Below are 25720 nucleotides of genomic sequence, written 5' to 3'. Positions count from 1 at the left end.
CTTGGTGTCCAAACTTCCTTGATTATAAATACCTGAAGTTTGCATTTCTAGCAAACTAATCCTTTATGACAGCAAACTTCCTCGGTTGTGTTGTTACTGGTGAAGCCGCCTATTCGGAGAGGAGAGTAACCTAATTAGGCGAAATCTCTTACGGCCGCTCAGTCTAAAGTCTTCTTTTGGATTGAGAAGCTCTATTAGTACCGTTGATGGGAAACTAGATAATAGCGGTTTATCTTGTGTTTTCGATTGATTTGATTGACTAACGGTGGTTGAACTTTGATTGCACCTAGTTTGTTTATGCTTGAGAATCTTCTCTTCTGATATAAGATTCACTCAAACTAAATCGAAGTTTCGACAGGGATCTTTAGAATGTTTGTAGATCTAAAGACGTCTTGTGATAATCCATTGTTAACAGACTCCGTTCTGTGCTTGATTGATCACAAGATATTCAAGTTGTTGTGTGCAGGCGTTTATTCAAGATCTAAGAAGATTTGAAGACAAAGAAGATATTGAAAATTTCTGATTTGGGGTTCATAATCTTTGGTGTGCACAATACTTGTTTCGGTATAGAGGATCCAACTATAATCGTTTTATCCTTGTGGTAAATTAGATTGATTAGTTGTGTAGATCGGCATCAATACAATTCTTTGTTGTAGTTGCAGGAAATCCTACAACACACCCCTTGTATTATCATGACTATGATTTCTAAATCTAAACTTATTTGATATGAAAATAAAGATAAAGATAATGAAAATAGAAAATAAGACACAAGATTTACGTGGTTCGATCAATGTGATCTACATCCACGGGGTTAGGGATCTTCACTATGATTGTTTGTAATTACATATGGATTACAATTGAGACTCCATTAATGAGTATTTGGAGCTCTTGGTTGAAGAAGGAAGAAGAAGATAATAATACAAATTCTGCTCTCTCTCTCTCTACAAATGTGTCCTCCCTAAAGTGTCTCTCTCCTTTTTCTTTTTGATTATCCTCCTTTTTCTCTCTTGCCTTTCTCTTTATATAGGTATTTACATAATGGATGACAACTCATATATGGTGGGGTACAACTAACATTTCCCCTAATTTCGGATCTGGCTTGCGGTATTTTCGCAAACTTACAAATGTTAACTTCGCAAACATCCTAAATTCCGCACGATCATCATACTTTTCTCACGTTTAAGCTGATGTCATCTGTTATATCATTTCTGAAATCATACTGCGATGTCTTCATGATGTATTGCTAGTAATTTCGAAAGCATGTCGTTGTTGCGAGACTTTGATCCTACATCTTGCCTCTTTTTTCTTGAATATTGCTTGAAGAGCGATCTTCAGGAAAAAATCCGTTGTTGTAATTGTTGGAGCGAGATACGTGTTGTTGGAGTAGTCTTTGATCTTTGTTGATGAAGGAACGAGCGACAGAATACTAGACTTGAAAAGTACGTACTTGCCTCTATTCTTTTGTGAAGTTCCGGAATGTTGCGAAGTAAATAAGAAGTATCATCTTTTGAAGTATGCGAAGTATGAAGTATCCTTGAAGAAGTATAAAAAGCATGAAGTATCCTTGATGAAGTATAAGAAGCATGAAGTATCCTTGATGAAGTATAAGAAGTATTCAATCCTCGAAATATAAGAAGTATCCGTCCTTGAATGAGAATAATAAGTATTGCCTCTATTCATGCGAAATTATTACTCCATTTTTGGTGATTCTTGCCGAGAAGATAAAGAACATAAAATGTTTTCTTGGTAATCCATAGTTGCCTCTGTTCTTTATCTATGAGGGTATAATCCTTGAGAAAATGTTGAATGTGCGAATTGTTTCTTCATTATTATCTTTCCTCTGTCTCATGTTTTTTGCTCATGCGATAGTATAATCTCTTCAAGTTGCTTATAATTGTGCGAAATAATTGAGCGAGATAATCACATCATTCGAAATAATCACATTCTGCGAAATTCTGACACATTCTACGAAATTTCGAATCATTCTGTGAAGTTCTGAATCATTCTACGAAGTTCTGAATAATCTTGCAAAATTCTAAATAATCCTGTGAAATTCTGAGTAATCCTGAATAATTCTGCTAAATTCTGCGATATTATTGCGAAATTCTGCAATATTATTCCGTACAGTTTTGTAAAGTACTTGTGAGAATATAATGCTTATGTGATGATTATGTTATGAAATGTGTATGCGATGTTTATGCTATGAAATTCTTATGCAATGCTTTTATGATGCGAGTATGATGCTTGTATGATGAGAATGCTCATCTATTGCAATGTACGACTAATGTTTATGTTACTTAGCTCATTTTGCACGCTAAAATTGATGTATCTTTAAATTGCCTCCATTCTCCATTTCTCTGGCTTTTTCTGTAGTTTATGCATTCCTCTTCATGTAGTTGTTGTTCCTCACAAGTTCTTACTTGTGTTTCATCTTTCCTCTTTCCTGCACTATTAGTATCTCATAGCAGTATGATCATAGTATCAAGTCTGCGGCATTTTCACTGCCTCAGTTTCATTTCCATATACATATTCGCAAGCTTATTTGCTTATATATAATCATTTTCGCAAGCTTATTTGCTTACTCATTTTCTTATGTGGTCTTATTTTGCCTTCCTAGTTAAAGGTCTTATTTTTCCACCTCTTGTCATTGCAATAAAATCGCAAAACGTCTTTACACTTTCATGTAAGAACCCATTGATCTTGCCTTAACTCTCTCTTTTATTTTAAATTTTTGTTGCGACAATATGACATGCCTAAATATTCTTGCGAACATAAAGCCCCATGACATTTCCGTCTTGCGACGAAATCGCAGGACATCTTCACACTTTCATGTAATGACCCATTGATCTCGTCTTATCTTTTTCTCTAGTATTATTGCCTCTTCAGGATTGTCGCACAAATATGACAAGCCTTGATACTCCTGTGAGTAAGAAGCCTCATGACATTTGCGTCTTAAGACACTTATCAGCTCCCTAATGGAGGGTGCCGCCCTTATCTTCCCCCTGGTTTCCCCTTCAATGAGGCGTACTTCTACCATACAAGGTTAGCTCCTCCCATCCAGTCTTAACAACAACCAGTTGTTTTAGTAGCCTCTTATCCCTTTTGCCTATATGGCTTATGGTTACGAGACTACACCCTAAGTGGGGTTTTCTTCGGGACGAGTGCATCATTTGCCAAGACTTGTCAAGAGTGGTAAAGAAGCTCCAACGCCCCCCGCACTCTTGACTCAATCGTGTACCTCAGCGCCTTGATCGATTTCTGCACTCCTTAGAAGAGACCCTAGTCGTCCAACCTAAAGCAAAAGCTTAGGTTGAAAATCCAAGGTACCTCTCCTGGATGGGTTTTATTGGCCCCAAATCTCCATGACTCAGGTTCTAGGGGCGGTGTAACCTTTTCCCTGAGCCATGCAACACGTACTCCCTTCTATGACGCACTTTAGGTCTTACATTTTCCTCTTGCGAAATTTTATTCGCGAACTAGGGTGTACGCCATAAAGGTTCGCCTCTATCTGCGAAATTTTATTCGCGTGTCTGCGAAATTTTCGCGTCTCTTTGTTTTTGCGAAATGTTAGCGTTTCTTTATTCTCTCGTTCATCTTTTTATTTCTGTCATCTCTTTCATTCATTCTTTCATTTATGTCATCTCTTTCATTCATTCTTTCATTCTCATAATATCATATCATTTGAATCAAAATAAATATTCAAGAGAAATTCTAATACATGGTAACTCTGAAATCTTTGTAGTTGTGAAATCTTTGTAATTCTGCGATTCTATCGCGTTTTGTAAATCAAATAAAAAATCTTTTTATTCTCTTCAAAAGAAATATTCTAGAGAAACATATAAATTGAATTTTCTCAGTTTTCTGTAATTTTGAAATCTCGAAATCTCTGTAATTTTGAAGTCTTTGTAATCTTGAAATCTTTGTAATCGTGCGATTGAATCGCTTTTTGTAAATCAAATCAAAAATCTTTTTATTCGTTCCTAGTATAAAGTAAAATGTTCAAGGAGGTGGTACTTATCTTTCATGTGAGTCGCTATTGTTGTCAGAGAAGTGAATAAATGCCTTGAAATGTATGAATTTCGCGCAGCAAAAAGAAGTGTGAGAAGTGAGACTTGAACCCTCGACCTGCTTCTTGGATTTTCTTGCACCATACCAACTGTGCTAAGCCTCTCTTGCGAAATAATCAAATTTCTTGCGAAGTAATCAAATTCCAACTGTGTGAGAGGCAATTCTGTATAAATTTCACGTAACAAAAATAATCATGCGAGAAGCAAGAATTGATCTCACGACCTGCTTCTTGCATTCATGCCTCGTGACCAATTATGCAATCTTATTCTTTGCGAAATATCTATGCGAAATTATCATCAACTCTCTTCTGTGCGAAATAATCAAAGAAATATATGTGCGAAAAAATACACCTGTGTTGGGACTTGATCACACGACCATGAACTCATTAACTTCGCAGATGACCAATCGTGCTGCCTCTTGCTTGCGAATAATGAAACAATATTGCGAAATTATCATTTTTTCACTCTCTGTAAAAAAGAAGAAAACTATGTTCGCAGGCGAATTCGAACTTGCGACCACGAACGCGCATACTGCTCTCTGGACCAATTGTGCAAGAACCTCTCTGCCAAATTAACGCATAACTTTTTTCCTTATTCTTTTATTCTCCCATGCAAATGAGAAGAAAATGAAAAATATATGTCTCTGCGAATTCGAACCCGTGACCTATTTATTGTTCGCTCACCCTTGAACCATCTGTGCGAATTTCTGTTTGTGATAGAAATTGCAGCATCTTCCTCTTATCTTTTCTTCGTCCTTCCTTAACTTCTTTCACATTTGCCTTCATCTCCTGAACATGAAAATCTTCCACTGAAACTTCCATTTTTTCCGTAAATTTCACCACAACAACTAATTTTTTCTCTCACTCTTTTCATGTATTTGAATTGTTGATGATGTTTACTCCCTGAAAGTGTGATTTCTTCCATAAAATTTCCATTTTTGAACCTAAACTTTGTAGATCTAGAAAAATATGAACAATAGCTAATTTTCATGGAAATTTTTTGAACCAACAAGCTACAGGAGGGATAAATCCTTTACTCCTCCCTGTTTCTAGCGCCAAAATGTAGTTGCAGGAAATCCTACAACACAACCCTTGTATTATCATGACTATGATTTGTAGATCTAAACTTATTTGATATGAAAATAAAGATAAAGATAATGAAAATAGAAAATAAGACACGATATTTACGTGGTTCGATCAATGTGATCTACATCCACGGGGTTAGAGATCTTCACTATGATTGTTTGTAATTACATATGGATTACAATTGAGACTCCATTAATGAGTATTTGGAGCTCTTGGTTGAAGAAGGAAGAAGAAGATAATAATACAAATTATGCTCTCTCTCTCTCTACATCCTCCCTAAAGTGTCTCTCTCCTTTTTCTTTTTGATTATCCTCCTTTCTCTCTCTTGCCTTTCTCTTTATATAGGTATTTACATAATGGATGACAGCTCATATATGATGGGGTACAAATAACATTTCCCCTAATTTCGGATCTGGCTTGCGGTATTTTCGCAAACTTACAAATGTTAACTTCGCAAACATCCTAAATTTCGCACGATCATCATGCTTTTCTCACGTTTAAGTTGATGTCATCTGTTATATCATTTCTGAAATCATGCTGCGATGTCTTCGTGATGTATTGCTAGTAATTTCGCAAGCATGTCGTTGTTGTGAGATTCTGATCCTACATTTGTGATTAAAAGTACTGATTGCAAAATCTTAACAATTACCTTTGGTAGTTGAGAATAAGATAGATCTAAGAACCTAACGAAGGAGTTTATTGAGATAAACAGAAGAAGCCTTTGTCGAACTCACATCACTTGGTTGAAAAGAGTTGTTACCAAACAGATTTGTTGTTCCTTTACTGTTTGGAATACGTACCAAAGTAATTGTTTCAAGTACGTGACTTATTCATAGGTTGGAGGCGTAGGAATACAGACGGAACTAGGTGAACTATAGGTTTAGTTGCTTGGCCTCAACTATACGAAGTTGGTTTGCATTTCTATAGCGGCTTAATCCTGAGAGTATTCAATTCTGGACAAGGTCCCGGGGTTTTTATGCATTTGCGGTTTCCTCGTTAACAAAATCTTGCTGTGTCATTTACTTTTATTTTCCGCAATTATAATTGCTTGTTATTATAATTTAAAGTAAATTACACAAACGTTAATTCCTATTTTACTTGATAGTGATCCTATTGTGTTTGGTTAAGTCCGAACCTCTTATCAAGTAAACATACTTCGTTGTTGTATTGTCTCGATCTCGCACCCATAGACGATCACACGAAGTGTGAACCGATTAGTTGTATTGTCTCGACTCAGTTCATAGACAATCACTTTCGGAGAAAGGACTTATAGGTAGGAAAAGTTTTAGCTTGAGGTATATTTGGGTACTCTCGCCTTTTCAATTGGTATCAGAGCAGGCAAACACGAAAAGATCTAAAAATATGTGTTTGGTGCGACCCAACCTGTAAGAAATTGGATCTAATGGTCGATTCAGTTAACGTAAGTCAAGATGATAAATCAGCACTTGAGGGTAACACCTTCTGTGAATCTACTGAACAGGCTGACCCATATAATGTAGACTCTGGTGACTGGCAAACTTGCCTTCAAAAGAAACTTGATGAGATTTCCGAAGATGGTGACTAAGAAATTGATCAAGATGTTGAAGATGATCTATATGAATTTTCTTCATTGCTAGGAGTTGTCTCCACAAAAAGACTGACTTCCTCATATGTAATTGGACTTCTTGGTCCTCTAAGCAGAGAGAATAGGAAACTAAGAAAAATATTTTCTGGCTTCTTTTATGGATATCAGAATTCCAGATATATACTTAAAGACTACAAAGAAAGTCTACAATCAAAACCTCTTGAGTTTGAGAATCTCAACATGAAACATTACTTGTTGAGTTAGAAGCAAAGATTAACTCTCAACAATCAACGAGTAACGAACAACATGAGTCGGATTTCTTCATAAAAAATCCTCTTGAGGATCAATTAGCTGAAGCTCTTGAAAGAATCAAGGTCTTAGAAGAGGAAGTTGTAAGGCTAAGAAGACTCAATGATAGCACAATAAATTTATCTTCCATGTTGGATGCAGGAAGAAGTCATGGCGACAAAGGTGGATTAGGATATGATGGAATTGATACGTTGTCAATCAACAAAGATGTAAAATTTGTCAAGGTTGTTAGCCCACCCACTCCAGAAAATCCACCTGAACAAGCTTGTATGCCTGAGACACCCAAGTGCTCTATTGAGATTCCAACGAAAACCATCTCCGGAAGCAGTCAGAAGAAGACTCCAACCAAGGATCAGCATATTAGCCGAACATCTCATAAAGGTAAAACTAAAAACTTTATTCCTTTCAATAAGCATTGTTATTATTGTAGAGATAAAGGTCATATGCAAAGGGATTGTAAAATTCGAAAGATGCAAAACGCTCTATCATTTGTATCTAAAGAATTGAACAGTGTCATCTCCAAAAACCTCTCAGATCATCACTGTCCTGTGAGACTAACGAATTTTTACAAAAATTCAAAATCATATCCTAGAAGAAACATTTCTAAAAGGAAAAATAATAGAAAAGGTAATACTTTTATCAAAGGGGATATGATATTTGATGTTTCAAGATGGAAAGATGCAATGTCACTAGAAATGAAGAACCTTCATTCAAAATCCACCTACAAGTTGATACCAAAATCCGAGAAGGTATCCAAAAGGAAGTTATCTAAAACAAATTCTAAGAAAAACAATCCGATTTTAATCTTAGACAAAGATGACTATGAATGTTTAGTGCTTAGACTCAAAAAGGATCTAGAGATATCCAGTGATATCAATGTGAAAGCATCTTTCGATGATTTACTAACTCTAGAAACACAAAAGAGGAGTTAACCGTAACTCTGTGGTTTCTCAAAACCTGCGATAACCTCTTTGTAAGTTTAGGCTAGGTTTTCGTTTCGGTTTTTGTGTAGAAAAGTTTCCTATTTGAGCTGCTGCCTTTTTTTTTTTTTAAAAAAAAAATAGGGAAGACAAGGGACTATAAATTGGTCCGATTATGCTCCTATGATTTCACAACTCTGTGATACAATGCTTTCGTCTTATGAAGGTAGTGAGGAAAATTTAACTGAAGAACAGAGAACCAATCTCATCATGGCCATACAACATCGAGACTGGCTCAAAGAAAGAATTGTTCAAACAAGAAGTTTTCTTGCCGAACTCAAGGTTGTAGTTGAAGAACTTGAAAAACAGGAAGTGGTTGCTGACAAGTCTCTTGAGACATGCTTTAAAAGTTTGAACATTGAAGAAACCTCTTTGTAAACAAGAGCACCACTAGAGATTAAGTTATATGTTGTAATACTTAATCCAGAAAATAGACATCAATTTTTGATTTCTTTCAATGATTGTATTAAGTCTATTATGAATACAATTATTTGATTTATAATTTTTCTTGTGATAGTTTTTGATTTACGTAGCATGTGCTTGAATGCTTTATGATTATTGCTATGTATGTTTATGGGATGTTTGATTTCGGTTTTATTACCTTGATATTCGATCTCATAATGTTGTGAACCCTTATGGTTTGGGTGACTTTTTGATTTAGCAGGATTAAGTTCTAGCCCATGTTGGTAGGCTTTATCAAAGGATCATGAGGGAGTCTGATAGAAACAATATGTGAAAAAGTCACAATATGTTGAATCGGTTTTGGTTTAGCATAAAAGCATATGTATTTCGCGGTTTTCAACTTTTGCTTGCAATAGTTAAAAATCGGTTTTCAACCTTTCTCTGGTAAAGGTTGGTTGTTGTTATTCTTTTAATTTGCATAAGGATGACAACATAATGATATTTCGATATCAATTCTCCCTGGAAGAAGATGCAAACATATTGGAGAAGAGGATGCGAACTTTGAGGTAACAATCTTGTTAGTTAATTGTTTTCCTGTTTAAGAAAAGCCTGATTTTATTTCATATATTTATTGCTTTTGCTTAACAAAATTTCGGTACAATTGATGTTTTATTCCCTTATGTGTATATGGATGTGTGTGTGATTCAATTGCTTCCGGTTAAGAAAAACTATTGATATCTTGCTTTATTGTGTGGTATCAATCGTTTAGGCTTACAAAATTTCGGTGCAATTGCGGTGCTTTAATGTCTATGTTGTTTCAATTGCTTCCGGTTGAGGTGAATAATTATGCAAGTTGATTTATTTTGGTTTGTATGAATTGTTTATGGCTTAACGAAAGGAAAGGTTTACGATATGAATTGTTTAGTCCAATTTGATTCCGGATAAGAGAAACTAAGTTAATTCTGATCTTAGTTAGACTTATCAAAGTGGAGGTTTCGGTTATTCAAGTCTAATCGAATTCCTTAACAAGAAATGCTAGTTAACTAACCTAGTACTTGCCTTGTTTAAAACTTAAAGGTCTAAGTTATATGGATAATTAGAACCTGATGAGAAAAATAGAGTTATCTTTATTTTGGTCTTATCGAACAAGCGATTGTATTTGTACAATCGGTTTAGGAAAGGAACTAAGGTACTTAGTTGATTTTTGGTTTGCTAAACTATTAGGGAAAATTGCTTCAGGAAATTGTTTCCTTGATAACATATCAAAACAAATTACTTTGTAGTTTCGGTTTTGATATTGGTTATCAAAAATGGTGTGTGGAACCCTCGTGCTTAACTATATAGGTTGCAAGTCTATTTTGAGATTTGTAAGATTCTTTTCAGTTTGTCCTTTATTTTTTCGTTTCTTTGTCATGTTTTGACAAAAAGCGGGAGAAATATATGGAGTAAACAAGTGATACTGGCATTGATTTTATATTGATTGGTATCACTAAGGGAAAGGACAATTGTGCTTAAACGTTTATTTAACGAAAGAGTGAAAGCATAGACTAAGGGGGAGTAACACATCATTACAAAGGAATAACAAAGACGTGCCAATTGATAAAATCTACCTATCTTACCTTTAGGGGGAGTAATATTCTTTGTTATTATAATATCAACATCGGCATTTAAGGATTGAATGTATACAGGTTATTGTGCTGTTGAATTCGGGAATCAAGCGTATGTGTAATGAATTCTTGTAATTTGTTTATCCATATGATGTAAGAGTTTTGTCACTAAAATTGACAAAAGGGGAGATTGTTAGAGCATATCTCGGTTGAACCCACCAAGCGTTGATATGTCAAGTTTTGTTGTCATATTATAGTGAATCAAAACTCATTTAAAGAGTCGCTTGATTATGTACTAGTGTCAACTTCGTATAGGTTAGCTTGAAAGTATTAGGATATGAGACATTACAAGTATTACGAAGACTTGAATAAGTGAAGAAGTAAGAAGCTACAATGACAACATCATCCTTCCACTTGAGGTTAGTGATATTTGACTTGAACTGTTTCATTCCCTAATGTATCCTTCAAGTCGTGCATATTGAAAACAAAACTGCGAAGCATGAACACTCTAGATAGATATATTATTAAGGAATACAATACGAGGTTTATTGCTTAACCATTAAACTTTGTAGATAAGACATCGACATAATCGTTTAAATGCTATTGTGATTATGTATGGGTATGAGGTGAGGATTTCATCCTATGAAATAATGTTTTACATGTGTTTTAAGGAAGTAAATTCATGAACTTGTTTTGTGAATCGAAAAGGAAATCGCCAGGCGTTATTGGTATCGTTATTTATTGCGTATCTTGTGAACAACTAATATGTATGATTAGTATAACCGCTCATGACTTGTTTGTGTTATTGGTAAAACTATACACAAAGGCCTGAGATGGTATGATCGAGTTTGTGATTTTGTGTATGACCGACTCTGGGTAAAGGGGAACCGATCCTAGTAAGAGGTGCAACACATCACAAAGGGGAATCGATCCTTGTATGAGGTGCAACATGTTTTAGCAGAAAGGGGAACCGATCCTATGGACATGTGCAACACGTTTTTAGGCAAAGGGGAACCGCTCCTATGGACATGTGCAACACATTCAAGTTAGATACCATATATATGTGGGGAACCGATCCTAGTACCTAGTAAACCGAATTTTGGAAATCTAGTGTGACTATGCACAGTACTCACATGGAGGTAGAACCGAAACTTGTTTTGGTAGAACCGTTAAACCCATGAATGGTGATTGAGTGTTCTTGATCAATCACATAGTTCTTGAAAGTCAGATGAACCAATCCTAAACTTGTTTGGAAGTGTGGCAAATAGGTTTCAAGATTGTAAGTATGAAAGAGGACTTACAGAGTAAGGATGTCGACATACTTTGAACATGTGCAGTAACGTTTATCTTTTAATTGTTCAAAGTTATTCCTTAATAGCTAAAGGAAGAAAATCCCAGGATCGAAACATAAATAAGTCAAGAATCTTTTATTTGAGGTTTTTAATTTTATTTTAGTAAAATGAGAATTAGTAACGTGCATTTACTAGTTGAAGATTTTCCAAAGAGATTTTCGGTCATTATTTTGGACAGAGCATTTCCGGGAATTATGGAAACCGAATTTAGAATATATTGCATATCTTGAGAATATTTTCGGTTTTGGAAATTCCTTGGTTTCCAAACTTCCTTGTCTATAAATACATGAAGTTTGCATTTCTAGCAAACTAATCCTTTGTGACAGCAAACTTCCTCGATTGTGTTGTTATTGGTGAAGCCGCTTATTCGGAGAGGAGAGTAACCTAATTAGGCGAAATCTCTTACGTCCGCTCAGTTTAAAGTCTTCTTTGGGATTGAGAAGCTCTATTAGTACCGTTGGTGGGAAACTAGATAGTTGCGGGTTATCTTGTGTTTTCGATTGATTTGATTGATTAACGGTGGTTGAACTTTGATTGCACCTAGTTTGTTTATGCTTGAGAATATTCTCTTCTGATATAAGATTCACTCAAACTAGAACGAAGTTTCGACAGGGATATTTAGACTGTTTGTATATCTAAAGACGTCTTGTGATAATCCATTGTTAACAGACTCCGTTCTGTGCGTGATTGATCACAAGATATTCAAGTTGTTGTGTGCAGGCGTTTATTGAAGATCTAAGAAGATTTGAAGACAAAGAAATATTGAAGATTTCTGATTTGGGGTTCATAATCTTTGGTGTGCACAATACTTGTTTCGGTATAGAGGATCCAACTATAATCGGTTTATCCTTGTGGTAGATTAGATTGATTAGTTGTGTAGATCGGCATCAGTACAATTATTTGTGATTAAAAGTATTGATTGTAAAATCTTAACAATTACCTTTGGTAGTTGAGAATATGATAGATCTAAGAACCTGACGAAAGAGTTTATTGAGATAAACAGAAGAGCCTTTGTCGAACTCACATCACTTGGTTGAAAATAGTTGCTACTAAACAGATTTGTTGTTGCTTTACTGTTTGGAATACGAACCAAAGGAATTCTTCCAAGTACGTGACTTATTCATAAGTTGGAGGTATGATAATACAGACGGAACTAGGTGAACTATAAGTTTAGTTGCTTGGTATAAACTATATGAAGTTGGTTTGATTTTGTATAGCGGATTAATCCTGAGAGTATTCAATTCTGGACAAGGTCCCGGGGTTTTTCTGCATTTGCGGTTTCCTCGTTAACAAAATATTGTCGTGTCATTTACTTTTATTTTTCGCAATTATAATTGTTTGTTTTTATAATTTAAAGTAAATTACACAAACGTTAATTCCTATTTTACTTGATAGTACTATTGTGTTTGGTTAACTCTGAACCTCTTATCAAGTAAACATACTTCGTTGTTGTATTGTCTCGATCTCGTATCTATAGACGATCACACGAAGTGTGAACCGACTAGTTGTATTGTCTCGACTCGGTCCATAGACAATCACTTTCGGAGAAAGGACTTATAGGTAGGAAAAGTTTTAGCTTGAGGTATATTTGGGTACCCTCGCCTTTTCATAACGTCTTCTTGCTTTTCGGGTACCTCACCAAGCCTATTGTAGAGTGATCTATTGAAAAGCATAAACCACAGGAATCCTCCATAAACAAACTAACCTTGATCTTGATGCCAACTTGATACGTATGATCTCTTTACCTTGGTGACTATTATTATAGAGGTGGAGTTCAGAATAATAATAGACAGATAACTAGAAAACAGAAAACACCATAAAACCATATTCGAAGAAATTTATCTTCTCTACATTATGAACAATAAAACTATAACAATTCTCTCATTTTTACGTTCACAATCTCTATAAACAGTGGATAACCGCAAACTGTTTACTAACCTTGTTTTGAATATAAGTGTTTGTCTACAAACTTTCTCTCTAAATCCGTGTTTTATCTATAAGCCAAACCTCCCTATATATAGTTTTTCGTCGTACTTAGCTGACAAGAAATTCCAAACATCTTAGGAATCTATTTCCTAAACTAAGAATATTTCCCAATTCAGTACTCATTCCTAAACTATAACTTATGCCTACATAGTAACTCCTTCCTAATATAGGATTCTACCCTCAACTTAGCTTGAGATTTACTGAGTTCCCTAAAGGAGTAGGGATAGACTTGTATCAATGATGGATACTGATAAATCGCTTAAATTTCAAACAACTACTACTTGTGTCCATAACAAATTCATGAACTAGTTTCCATGTTTACGAATTAATTTGATCTGAAGCAAATATTAACTTCTCAATATAAAATAATCCCGACCAAGAATAGAAACCATGCAAGCATATAAGAAATTTTTCCTTGTAATACAAAAAAGAATGCGCGCATGCGTATTTGTAAATTAAGGACCATGCACAAAGTAGCCCACAATTTAACCATATGGTCCCTTAACCATCAAGCAAATATTGGAGTTTAGTAAGACCAAAAATCCGTGCAGCTTGCAAACTCTAGAAGTTAGAGTTATACAGGAACATACCCAAAAGTGCACACTTCATGAACTAGATATATCAATTCGTGAACTCATGTATAAATTCATGAGTCTCAGGAACATGGTGAAAAACTCTTATGCATTTAGGAGTTTAGTAACCTCAAGGTTTTGCAGAGTTTGCAAATTACCATTTTCAGTTTTCGAACTCTAATGCAACTTGATGTTTTTAAAATCTTCTTTCGCAAACATAATAAGAATTCTTCTCAACCTCAAATACAATAGCTCTTATGAACATACAATGCTCGAGTTCGTGTTTCAAGATTATTCAAGTACAAGCTTGAACTCAAAACTTCTTCTTTGAGTAACTCATCATATATACTAAAGCCAGTCGACATTGTCTCAAAACATAAAATGGTTAGAAATAATTAGAAAATATGATAATCAATCTTCATATACCTTTGTTGATGAAGATCTTTTTTATGTCTTTGTATTCTCTAATCTTCAATCTTCAAGGTATTCAATGATTTCTGATAATTAACTACCTAAATCATATCCTAGTCTGAGACTGACTTTAGTAGGCAATAAATAAAGAAATAATTTTGGTCAACTAATTAAACAACAAGCTTAACATACCACTTGTAAGTTTAACCGAGCAATGCTTTAACAATTTTTTTTATTGATTTCATAATTTGACGAAGTTGAATATAAAAGGGTAGTCTATGCCTATTAATAAAGCCGATAAATATCAAATCCCAAAATCTTGAATTTTTTTTACTGGATGGTTCATATACTCATGCAAAAAAAAAACTATGTATTTTTTTTTAATCAAAAAGAGGTAAATATATTAAGTGACAATCATGCAAGAAGTATGTAAACACGTAAATCAAGTATTGTAAAATCTCTCGAGTCTGCCTATAGTGCCTTTCATTGTGATGATGTGACCCCACATCGTTGTAAAACTTATCCTTGAATGTACAAGAAGAACAATCAACTGCGTGGCTGGCTGTCATATGGTCGTCAATAAATTTTCAGAATCATAAGGTAATAATTGATCAACTTATATCTCCACTCATCTCCTCCCCGGAAAGATACTACAAGACGTTGCAGATGTACTTTTTTTTTTGAATTTTCTCAATACACATATGCCTGAGTTGTATCTTGACGAGGAAGAGGTCTAGATGATATTGTGACTTGAGCTTCTTTAATCTCATTTTTTATTGTTATTTATAAGTTGGAGAATCCCGGGATAAGGCCGAGAGGGGAATCCCCAGTGTAATGAATAAAATAATGTCTGGACTCAGAAGATTTTCATTTATACTACAAAAACCACGACTATTATGGACATATAACCTAACTAAAGATGATGAAAAGCAGTGAAGTAAATAAGATAAATTAAAGAAGTTAAGGTTTTACTCGTGATATTTGGTCGAAGATAGATAAAGTACAAATCTCATATAAAGCTAAAGAAAAAATCTTAGTTGAAGAAGTTGAAAGAAAATATAGGAGAAGTAAAAGCTAGAAACAAAGTAAAACTTTATCTTCCTCAAAATATCCTTTTAAAGACTCGATGAAGATTTAAAAAGTAATCGACATAAAAATCAATAATGTAGGAAAATTTAAGACGTGTAAGAAACTAAAGAAACCACTAAGAAAACATGAAAAAATGACGGAATATAAGGAGATTTTCTTCTCATCATACCTTTGTTAAAACTAGAGAGAAATCGAGCAAATTGTGAATACCAAATATCTTTGGTCCACGTAGTGCAATAATCTTAGAGTACATGCGTACAAATGATTATCTAATTCGAGAATTACTAGAACCATGCAATGCACTACACCAATCCTCCTTAACTTTTATCCAATCTATTTTTTTATCGACATTTGGTGCTGAAAAATTTCGAACTCAGGTCACCAGTATCATCACCAATGAACTTTGTTTAGAAGAGACAAGCCACGTGTTAGAAAATACATACAAATGAAAATGCATCTAGTCAATAATTAATGCAACTGACAGATAATAGTGGACACATGGCATGATCTAAATGGACCAGGACGGCAATGAGCAGTTGATCACGCACCGGATGAAGCCACTGGTGTCCATCAAAGTTTAACGCCCACTGAAACAACTTTTTCATGTACAAGTATAGGACTGATCAACCTCTAGAAAATTGGTGGAATAACCTTCTTGGAAAAAATAAAGCGGAAGTTAGTATTCTCCTTCTAACTCTTCTTAAAGGAGAGATTTAATTTTACTTAGCACAAACCTAACCTCTTCAAATCATAGTGAAACTCATACTTGTGCTTATGTGGACGTAGTAATTTGACAAACCATATATAACAACATTATACATGTGTAGGTCAAAAATGTTACATATCTTCCGACTTTTCCCTCAAAAATATTTTCTCCATAGCGTATTATAAAGGTGTTAGTCCATCAAATTCATCCTGCATCTACTATGAACTCTAAGGATTCATCATTTCCGGATATAAGACTTAGATGGATGTCATGTCTTGCAAAGAAAAGGTTTAGGTAGATGTCATGCCATGGCATAAGGAAACATAATGGGGGTATGTCGCAGCTTCGTGCTTAGGTCAATGATTGAGTCAGAAAATCAGCAGAAAATTAACACTTGACTTAGCGAGAGAGCTAGCAGAAAATCAAAAAATAAGAATCCTATTATTGGGGCTTTGAAGTCAATGGTCTTTTGGGGCTTCATTGAGTTCTAACATCCTAATATGGATAGGGGGAAACCTAATTAATAGTAAAAGTCAAACATACCCTTTCCTATTAACTATTATAAAAAAAGGAAATAATCTTCCCTTCTTCTTCTTCTTCTCTTCTTCTTCATTTCATCATGATTTCATCATAATGAAGATGATGATCATAATTTCGTCACGATGAAATCATGATTATTAAAAACTTAAATTTATAATTCTTCTTTCTCTTTTCTTCTTCTCCCCCATCACATCGTGATGAAGATGATGATCATAAAAGAAACCAAAATCGATTATTTTTCTTCCTCTCTTCTTCTTCATCTTCTCCATCACGTAGAGAAGATAAAAAAAAACCAAAACTAAAAAAACCCACCATTTATTTTTACTTTTGATTGACTTAAAAATTCAATTCGATTAATTTGAGGGAAAAAACAGTTTCTGAAATTGTATAACGGCTGGGAGTTCACACTATCCTAACTGTGAATCATGTATTACGGTTGGGACCGTGAACCCTGAACCTACCTATACAGTTGGGAAAGTAAGAACTCCTAACTGTAAAAAGTGTCTACGACTAGGTTTTCCTAGTCGTGAGCTATTCTGATAATCACATAAAATAAATACAAACAGAAGTCTAATTTCGGTTAGGTTTTCCCCGCCGAAAATGCTTACTTTCGGCTCGGTTCCCCAGCCGTAAATTGAACTTTCGGCTTGGAAAACCTAGTCGTAAATGTTTCTGATACTTACAAAAAATAGAAGAAAAAAATCGGTTGGGAGTTCTTGTCGACCCGACCGTGAAAGTAATTTATGGCTGGAATATCTTCAATTCTGAGCCGTAAATTATTATTCACGGCTGGGTCGACAATATTTCTCAACCGTAATTACAGAAAAACCCAGATTTTTTCCCAATTTTTATCGATATTGAATCAACAAAATTATTATTGGGAATCAAGTATAAGGTTCTCCTATGTGTTTTAAAAGTTTTCAAAAAAGTTTAATTTTTTTTTCCAAAATCATCTTGTTGGATCAAAAAGAAAAAAAAAATTGATGAAAAAAAAATTTGATGAAAAAAATTAGTCGTATGATTAATCTCATTATTTATTTGGTTAATCACCATAATTAACACTAATCAAATTGGGGGTACTTTAGACATTATTGAAAATAGTTGGATAAGGGGTTATAGTATTACTACTAATGACCAAAAAAAGCCCCCAAAAGACCATTGACCTCAAAGCCCCAGTAAGAACATCTCCAATGTTAGGGGTGAAGGTCTTAAAAAGATATGACACATATGATTTAACACTTTCTTAACCAAAAATTAATCTCCAATGCTAAGGTCAAGGTTAATGAAAATCATGACAAGGATGCCGTCTCATAAGAAGGGGTAAAAGAGAAAGTCATATCTTCACCTTCTTCATGACCCTGGGTCTATTGACACATCATCAATATTTTATTCCAAAATTAATTTCTTTTAATTAGAAAATATTGTTATTGGGTGATAACTTGAAAGATGTTTTTTCCCCATAATTTTAACCCTTTTCCAAAATTGATTTTAGGACAAGAAGACTTTAGCATTGGAGATGAAAGTTGAGGTAAAACGTCACATTTTCATTTGTTTTGGCCACACTGAAATCACCCTTAATAATAAAATATTAATAAGACCCCACGTAGGATGAATTCCACCTTCAACATTGGAGATGCTCTAATAGGATTCAAAAATAAATCTGCCCCAATTACTCTTACTGTTACGCTTTGGTCTAAAGAGTAAAGACTCGGAACTTTGACATCTCAAACACGCATTTGGAAACAACAAAAATATTATCGAAGACAATTCCTGTCTCCCCACTCAGTTTCCACATTCTTTCATTCTTCCGTCCTTCCTCTCTCTCTCTTGATTCCAACATTCAAATTTTAAATCTCTCTTTTTATCTCTCGATTGTTTTGCAAATACTGAGAAACAGAAAATCAATCTTCAGGGGAAAAGATTGGTAGGTAAATGAAGAGCAGAACGACAGCTGAGAAGGTTTCAGCTAAATGGATTCTTATTCTTTGCATTTGTAGCTTTTCTGTTGGTATGCTTTTCACAAACAGGTATATCCTTTCTTTCCTTCTCTCTGTCCCTCTTATTATAGTAACAAGAAGGCTTCATTGAATTCCACTTTTCCTAAACTGATTTTGCTGTCTTAGAAATTCATTTAGGGTAATCTAACATGGGGTTTCACATTTTTATTGGACGACGACCAAAGGGAGGAGTCCCTTAGTGATGAAAAAATGGTGAGTTTGTCCGTCACAATGTTTGTGCAGAGAAACTGAAATTGGCTTTTTGGAAATCACAATTTCATGAAATTAAGCTCAAACTTGGGATCATCAATCAAATTGATTACAGATTTCAGTCAAACACCATTAAACAAACAGATTCACAGTTCAAATTTCTTTAAAATAGCCATCAGATCGATTGAAATCGATCAATTTCCGTATCATTTTATTAAAAAGCAGTTCCCTTTCATCGTCGGCCTTCACTGCTGCAGAAGTAATCTAGTCCTTAACTACTGCTAGTTTAAGAATCTGGGTTAGGATGTTTTCTAGAAAAGTCAGTGAATTTGGTTAAAATTGTTTCTAAATCGTGGGTTCCAACAATTTGAGGGATCTTGGGCATGTGATTTTTTTTTTTGATGAAAGGGGGTGATGAAAACTTTCAGGTTATGGGCTAGTCCTGAATCTAGTGGTCAGATCATCTCCAAACGAAGGCAAGAACAAGAGTTGCAAGTGCTAACCGAAGATTGTACAAAGAAACAAGTGAGTGTTAGCATATTTGGTTTACTTGATACATTTATTTACTCTGATCAATGCAGAATTATTTATTTATAAGCCCCTAAGGCAACACAGATTGTCCAACCATGAGTCGAAAGACTGATCAAGGTGTTATGTGGAACTCCATCCTTTTCAACCAAAATAAGAAAAGAAAGCACAATCAGTTCCACACAAACACTCTTATAAAACCATTACAGTAAACTCACCATGCCCTCTAAAACAAGAATAAACTAGACAACTGCTTACTTAAATGTTGCTGTTAACTTGATAGAAAGGTGGAGAAAACAAGGATGTAACGGGGGAGGTTCTTAAGACCCACAAAGCAATTCAGTGAGTATGCAATTGCCTTACTTTGTGTAATATTAAGTTAGTTCGTGTTGGTTAATGATAATTTTATTAGTATATACTGGATGCCCGTAAACACAATTCCTTGTGAAATGTCAGATCTTTAGACAAGACAATTTCAACGCTTCAAATGGAGTTGGCTGCGACTAGAAGTTCTCAGGAGATGGGGAGTGTCAATGGCTCGTCAGGCACCTCCACATCTTATCATGGTGGACCACCAAGGAAAAAGTCATTTGTGGTTATAGGAATAAATACTGCGTTTAGTAGCAGAAAGAGGCGTGATTCTGTCAGAGAGACATGGATGCCACAAGGTTTTACTCAATCCCATTTTACGGTATTTTTGTGTTCAGTATCAGTTTGGGGAAAGAAAAAGTTTATTAATATGTTGTCCAAATTGCAGCCTACCTATTTAGTAACACTAGTTGCCTCACTTTGTTGGATCATAAGCATTCATAGCTCATTAATTTTTTCTTGGAATTGTTTGGTAACTTATGTTTCGATTTTTCTTTTTGTGTTTCATTAGGAGAAAAGCTTGTTAAACTAGAGCGTGAGAAGGGAATTGTCATACGCTTCATGATTGGACATAGGTAAGGCACTTCGTTGATCATGAAGTATCTTATTTTGCCAAGTTAATGACTGGAGATCGACATAGTTCTCTTATCTAGTCGCAACCTCTTTCATCTGCCACGCATTCGTTTTATTTTTCATTTGAATGAAATTCTTCTATCATTGTTAGACATGCAAGCACGATTATAGAAACTTTGGTTTGCAAGGAGCTATCCAGTTTAATATCCGATGAATGTAAAAAAAATGTAAACCTCTGAATTGCTTGAAACAGTGCCACATCCAACAGCATTTTAGATCGGGCCATTGATTCAGAGGATGCTCAGCATAATGACTTCATCAGGCTGGTAATTATCCAAGACTTTGTTTTAACCAGAAAAGTTGGTATGTCAAAATTACAAGAACTCCATCCACTGGGAACTGTATAGGAGTTGGTTCCACTTAAAGGCAGGTTCCATGGCTCTCCATATGATGATTGGTGGATGGATGTTATGACAGTTTTTGGCAGACACTTTATTGTGATACCTCCAGCATTGCTGGCAAAAGATAATTTCTTTTTATGTTTGAACGGAAATAGGACAAGGCATAAAACTTGATGTGGGGACCTTGTTTTTTTCTTTTCTAGAAACATGTTGAAGGGTACCATGAGTTATCTGCAAAAACAAAGATTTTTTTTTCTACTGCTGTTGCAACATGGGACGCTGAATATTATGTAAAGGTGGATGATGATGTCCATGTCAATTTGGGTAATGTCATGCCTCTATAACTCTCTTTATTTTTTCTTTGTTAACTTATTTGTCAATTGTAATCTTCGATATCCATATTTTCGAGTATCCACTCTCATACTTTTCTTTGTTTTCAGTAAGCCTAAAAGATTCTGCATTTTCTTATTTCTTTATGCTGTTCGGAACTGCAGGTATGCTAGCTGCTACTCTAGCTCGTCATCGTTCGAAGCCTCGAGTCTACATGGGATGTATGAAATCTGGACCTGTTCTTTATCAAAAGTAATCTTCCTTATCTGTTAAATATATTTTATAGGGAGCATGTTCATGCTTTATACCATCACATTTGAATGTCTGATATGTAAAAATGATGTAGTAGTGATGAAGTTATGAACATGTTTAGCTATATACAGTTTTTCATTTCTAATTTTACGTAAAGGGAGTTTCAGAATTGCAAATATAGCTGTTCTTCGGTCTTATTTGTCACTAAAGTTTTTCTTTTTCTTATATTTTGTATACATATATACTCTGTCAACTGTAGGAATGTAAAGTACCATGAACCTGAGCACTGGAAATTTGGAGAAGAAGGGAACAAGTACTTCAGGCATGCAACTGGGCAGATTTACGTTCTCTCAAAGGACCTTGCTACATACATCTCCATCAATCAGTAAGAATTTATGTAATAGTTGCTTCAATTGTTCAGTACATGTCATATTTTGTTGGTAAAGCATTCACTCATTGTTTGTTTAGATTGCCAAACAAACCTAGAAATCCCAGTGGACAGCAACGGGTCATTAAAGTACAGTTGTATACCGTGGCAAGAATTAGATGCAATTTTATGTTAGTCTGTCTTCACACTAGTTGATGTGGAAATCTTAAAATGCTGATTGCAGGGCGATATTGCACAAGTATGCCAACGAAGATGTTTCACTCGGTTCCTGGTTTATTGGACTGGAAGTTGAGCATATTGATGAGCGCAACATGTGTTGCGGAACCCCACCAGGCACGCATCATCTCTCTCTCTCTCTCTCTCTCTCTCTCTCACACACACACACACCACACACACTCTCTCTCTCTCTCTCTCTCCCCCCTCTCTCTCTCTCTCTCTCTCTCTCTCTCTCTCTCTCTCTCTCTCTCTCTCTCTCTCTCTCTCTCTCTCTCTCTCTCTCTCACTACCTCTCCCTCTCCCTCTCACCCCTAATGTTTCTTTGTTACATACTGTATAGATTGCGAGTGGAAGGCAGAAGCAGGGAATGTATGCATAGCATCATTTGATTGGAGCTGCAGTGGGATTTGCAAATCAGTTGAAAGGATTAAGGACGTTCATGCTAGATGTGGCGAAGGGGAGGCTGCTGTTTGGAATGCTCTCTTCTAAATCCATTTTGAAACTATGGGAAGTCGTCGATGGAATAATTCAAGTAAGAAAAAACTCTTTCATTGAGCTTCTTCAAGTGGCAGTTGTCTGAAGATTGAGATATGGGAAATGAAAGGTATAGCTCTTTGACTCTTAGTACTGCCAGAAAAAAAGCAATGCCAGTTTTGCTGAAAGCCGTTAGGTGGAAATTGGTAAACATGCACGTCGAGATGGTTAAAGCCATGAAATGATTTTCTAAAAATTGGGGCATATGCCCTCGTAATACACCCTGGATTGGGGAAAACTGAGGCATATATGTATTCTTTTACAGAACTACACACTAGGATTTTTAGCGAGAAGAGGTTAGCTGCTAGTTTTACTGGATCTTTTATATTCTTTCTTTTCATTTTTCTCCATCCTCATTTTTGCTTTTTCCAACTGTATCTTGATAGCTTTTACTCCCTCCGTCCAACTTTACTTGCCTAAATTGTGTTTTTTTTAACAAATTTGTACCAAAAAATTGGTATATTTCCTATTAAAATTTTCTAATTATCAAGAAAGAAACAAAAACTATGATATGAAAACTAGTATATTGAACAAACAATTTGAAAGATCGATGGTGTATGTGGAAGTAATTTGAATTTCTTTCAAGTTTTTGCAAAATTCAAATTAAGCAAGTAAACTTGGACGGAGGGAGTGTAAGAATATTGGAACCAAATGCAATACAAGAACAGCTCTACTAGCCAGTGGTTCATTTGTGCAAAGTCTTTCACTTTTTGCTCCTCTTGATTACAGATTTCAATTACTGTTTTATTTTTTCTCTAATTTTTTTTTGTAAGATCTGAAGAGTTGATTTTTTTCTAGGGGTTGTGGCCTGAGGTATTGACATCCCTTAACAGATTGTTTAACCCCTGAATCCGGAAAGAAAATTACATTAGAATTTAAAGACTGGGTATCTAGAAAAAGTGCAGATGTAATGTAGCTTGGCATTCTAATCCATTGTTGTTTATAGATTCTGCTTTTTCTTGATTTCTTTGCCAAGATTTAGCAACTTCATTACATTTTCTGTTCTTAAACAAAATATCAAAACACTATCACAAGATTTAAGAATTTTCATGGCTTCATAATTTATAATCCGATTCCTTGATTGTATGTTATTTGCATTGTCCTGACAACTATTATTCTCTGGGTAGTTTCCTTATATCCAAAATGTTCATACTTTTGGCCCATTGTGCTGCCTCTGGCGAGCTCAAACTTCCCCTTTTTCTAAACTAGCAGCATTGGTAGTCCCATATCTAGCTTGGAAAGCTGCTCTGAGGAGACCAAAATTCCAGGCGTCTCTGAGCTGCTAATATAGTTTGCAAACTAGTGGTTGATTTTGGCCGAAAGATTCTTAAACATTTTTCCTTCAAAATTAATCAGCATTTAGTAGCAATGATTTTTATATTTCTGGTTTTGTTTACCCAGTAATCCAATTTGAATACATACTTAAGAAAGTGTAAGATCTAAATCTGTTACGACACCAACACCTTTCCCTGTTTCCTTAATTTGTTTTTACCTTTTTTAGCTTGTTAGTTTCTCTGTTTAGTTAGACTTCTTTTATTAGCTAAGCGTGTTTTAAGTTTCCTAGTTTGATATTGCTTGCTATTCAAGTTCCCTGAACTATAAATACTCAACAACCGATTGTGTTAGAATTCATTGAAGAAAAACTCAGTTTATTTTACAATTGCTTTCGTATTTGGTTGCTCACCCCAAAGAAAAAGGGTTTTATTTGGTTCTTTTACTTGTTTCTTGCTTGCCATCCTTTGTTAGAGGTTCAGTACCCTAACATCTGGTTCAGAGCCGTTCCGATCAAAAACCTAAAAAAAAACACCAAAATTTTTTATTTTAAAGATGACATATACAGAGGATTTGTTGGCACTCCACACGAGTATTACAGGTCTTGGTGACAAGTTGGATGATCTTACTGAGACTATCACCAACTTCTATGTTCTCGATGAAGATACGCAGAATAAGAAGACAATAGGCAAGCTTTTGCAAAGGGAGCACTGCTCTTGCTGACAAGCTTACTACATCTCTCAGTACCTCATTGGAAGCCTCCTTACGTACCGTATTCACAGAATTTATTCCTCAACTTCGTCGGGGTAATGGTGCTGCACCTCCACCACCTCCGCCACCACCTCCTCCTAAGCTTCTAGGATATGATTATGAAATCATCTTTCGCAAAGGAAAAGAAAATATTGTTGTCGATGCTCTTTCTCGAAATCATGGTTTCACACGCTATGACTTCTCCAGTATTTGGAGGAGTTAATGAGATCATTCAGGAGACTAATACTGATCAAGAATTAGGAGCTTTAATCGACCAGTTACGCCACAATCATACCTGTAAGAACAATTACTCTCTTCTTAATGATGTCTTAAGATTCAAGGGACGTATTGTAGTAAAATCAACATCTGACTGGTGCGCTAAACTTCTTCATGAGTTTCATTCTACTCCCTTAGGGGGGCATTCTGGATTCCTTCGCACATATAAAAGAATTTAGCAGAATTTTTATTGGAAAGGATTAAAAAAATCAGTTAAGGACTTTGTTTTCCTATGCGATGTTTGTCAGAGAAGCAAAGCTGAAGCAGTATCCCCTCCTGGAATTTTGCAGCCATTGCCTATTCCTACTGATATTTGGCTGGATGTCTCGATAGATTTCATAGATGGTTTCCCTTCTTCCAACCGTAAGACTTCAGTATTGGTGGTGGTAGATAGATTGTCAAAATACGCACATTTCATTGCTCTTGTGCATCCATATACAACTACTGACATTGCAACCATATTTGTTCGTGAAATTTTTCGCCTCCATGGGATGCCGAGAAGTATTGTTAGTGATCGCGATCCCACATTCATGAGTAATTTTTGGGAAGCTTATTTTGCAATTCAAAATACTCAATTATGCCGCAGCACTGCCTACCATCCACCGTCAGATGGTCAAACTGAGGTAACTAATCGAACTCTGGAATGTTATCTTTGGTGCTTTGCTAGTGTCAAACCCTCTGAGTGGGTTAAATGGTTGCCATGGGCTGAGTGGTGGTACAATACCAGTCACCATTCTGCTATTAATATGTCTCCATACCAAGTTGTGTATAGTAGAATTCCACCAACAATATCTAGTTATCTTCTTGGTTCTACAACTGTCCATGATGTTGACCTCTTACTGCGAGCTAGAGATCGTACGCTGAAGATTCTTAAGTTTCATCTCCAAGCTGCACAAACTCGGATGAAGACTTACGCTGATGCCCATCGAACAGAAAGGAGTTTCTAGAACAATG

The 25720-nt window shown here is 35.3% G+C and overlaps 1 protein-coding gene across 2 annotated transcripts; it reads left to right on the top strand.

Moving 5' to 3' along the window:
- The first annotated feature begins 18393 nt into the window (after positions 1–18393).
- LOC113307759 (beta-1,3-galactosyltransferase 7-like) lies at positions 18394–23431 on the top strand. 2 transcript variants are annotated; one of them, XM_026556216.1, is made up of 12 exons: positions 18583–18697; positions 18806–18880; positions 19306–19402; positions 19689–19747; positions 19862–20073; positions 20286–20349; positions 20601–20673; positions 20952–21072; positions 21243–21330; positions 21590–21715; positions 21942–22051; positions 22275–23431. In XM_026556216.1, the coding sequence occupies exons 2-12, from the start codon at positions 18870–18872 to the stop codon at positions 22421–22423; spliced, it is 1110 nt and encodes a 369-aa protein (XP_026412001.1). In that variant the 5' UTR covers positions 18583–18697; positions 18806–18869; the 3' UTR covers positions 22424–23431. The 2 variants fall into 2 exon arrangements, with proteins under 2 accessions (XP_026411997.1, XP_026412001.1); XM_026556212.1 differs by lacking the exon at positions 18806–18880 and having other exon boundaries at positions 18394–18697.
- Positions 23432–25720: the final 2289 nt, after the last annotated feature.

This window comes from Papaver somniferum, chromosome 1 (assembly GCF_003573695.1).
Source record: "Papaver somniferum cultivar HN1 chromosome 1, ASM357369v1, whole genome shotgun sequence".
Taxonomy (NCBI): Eukaryota; Viridiplantae; Streptophyta; class Magnoliopsida; order Ranunculales; family Papaveraceae; genus Papaver; species Papaver somniferum.
The sequence above is the reverse complement of the archived record's forward strand: the minus strand, read 5'-3'. Positions and strand labels throughout refer to the sequence as shown.

Bases quoted from the DNA above. Each gene is read 5' to 3' on its own strand.
- LOC113307759 (XM_026556212.1), top strand. From the start codon at position 18,603: ATGAAGAGCAGAACGACAGCTGAGAAGGTTTCAGCTAAATGGATTCTT. The intron at 21,331-21,589 runs GTAATCTTCCTT...TGTCAACTGTAG, and splicing joins GGACCTGTTCTTTATCAAAA to GAATGTAAAGTACCATGAAC. The intron at 21,716-21,941 runs GTAAGAATTTAT...TGCTGATTGCAG, and splicing joins ACATACATCTCCATCAATCA to GGCGATATTGCACAAGTATG.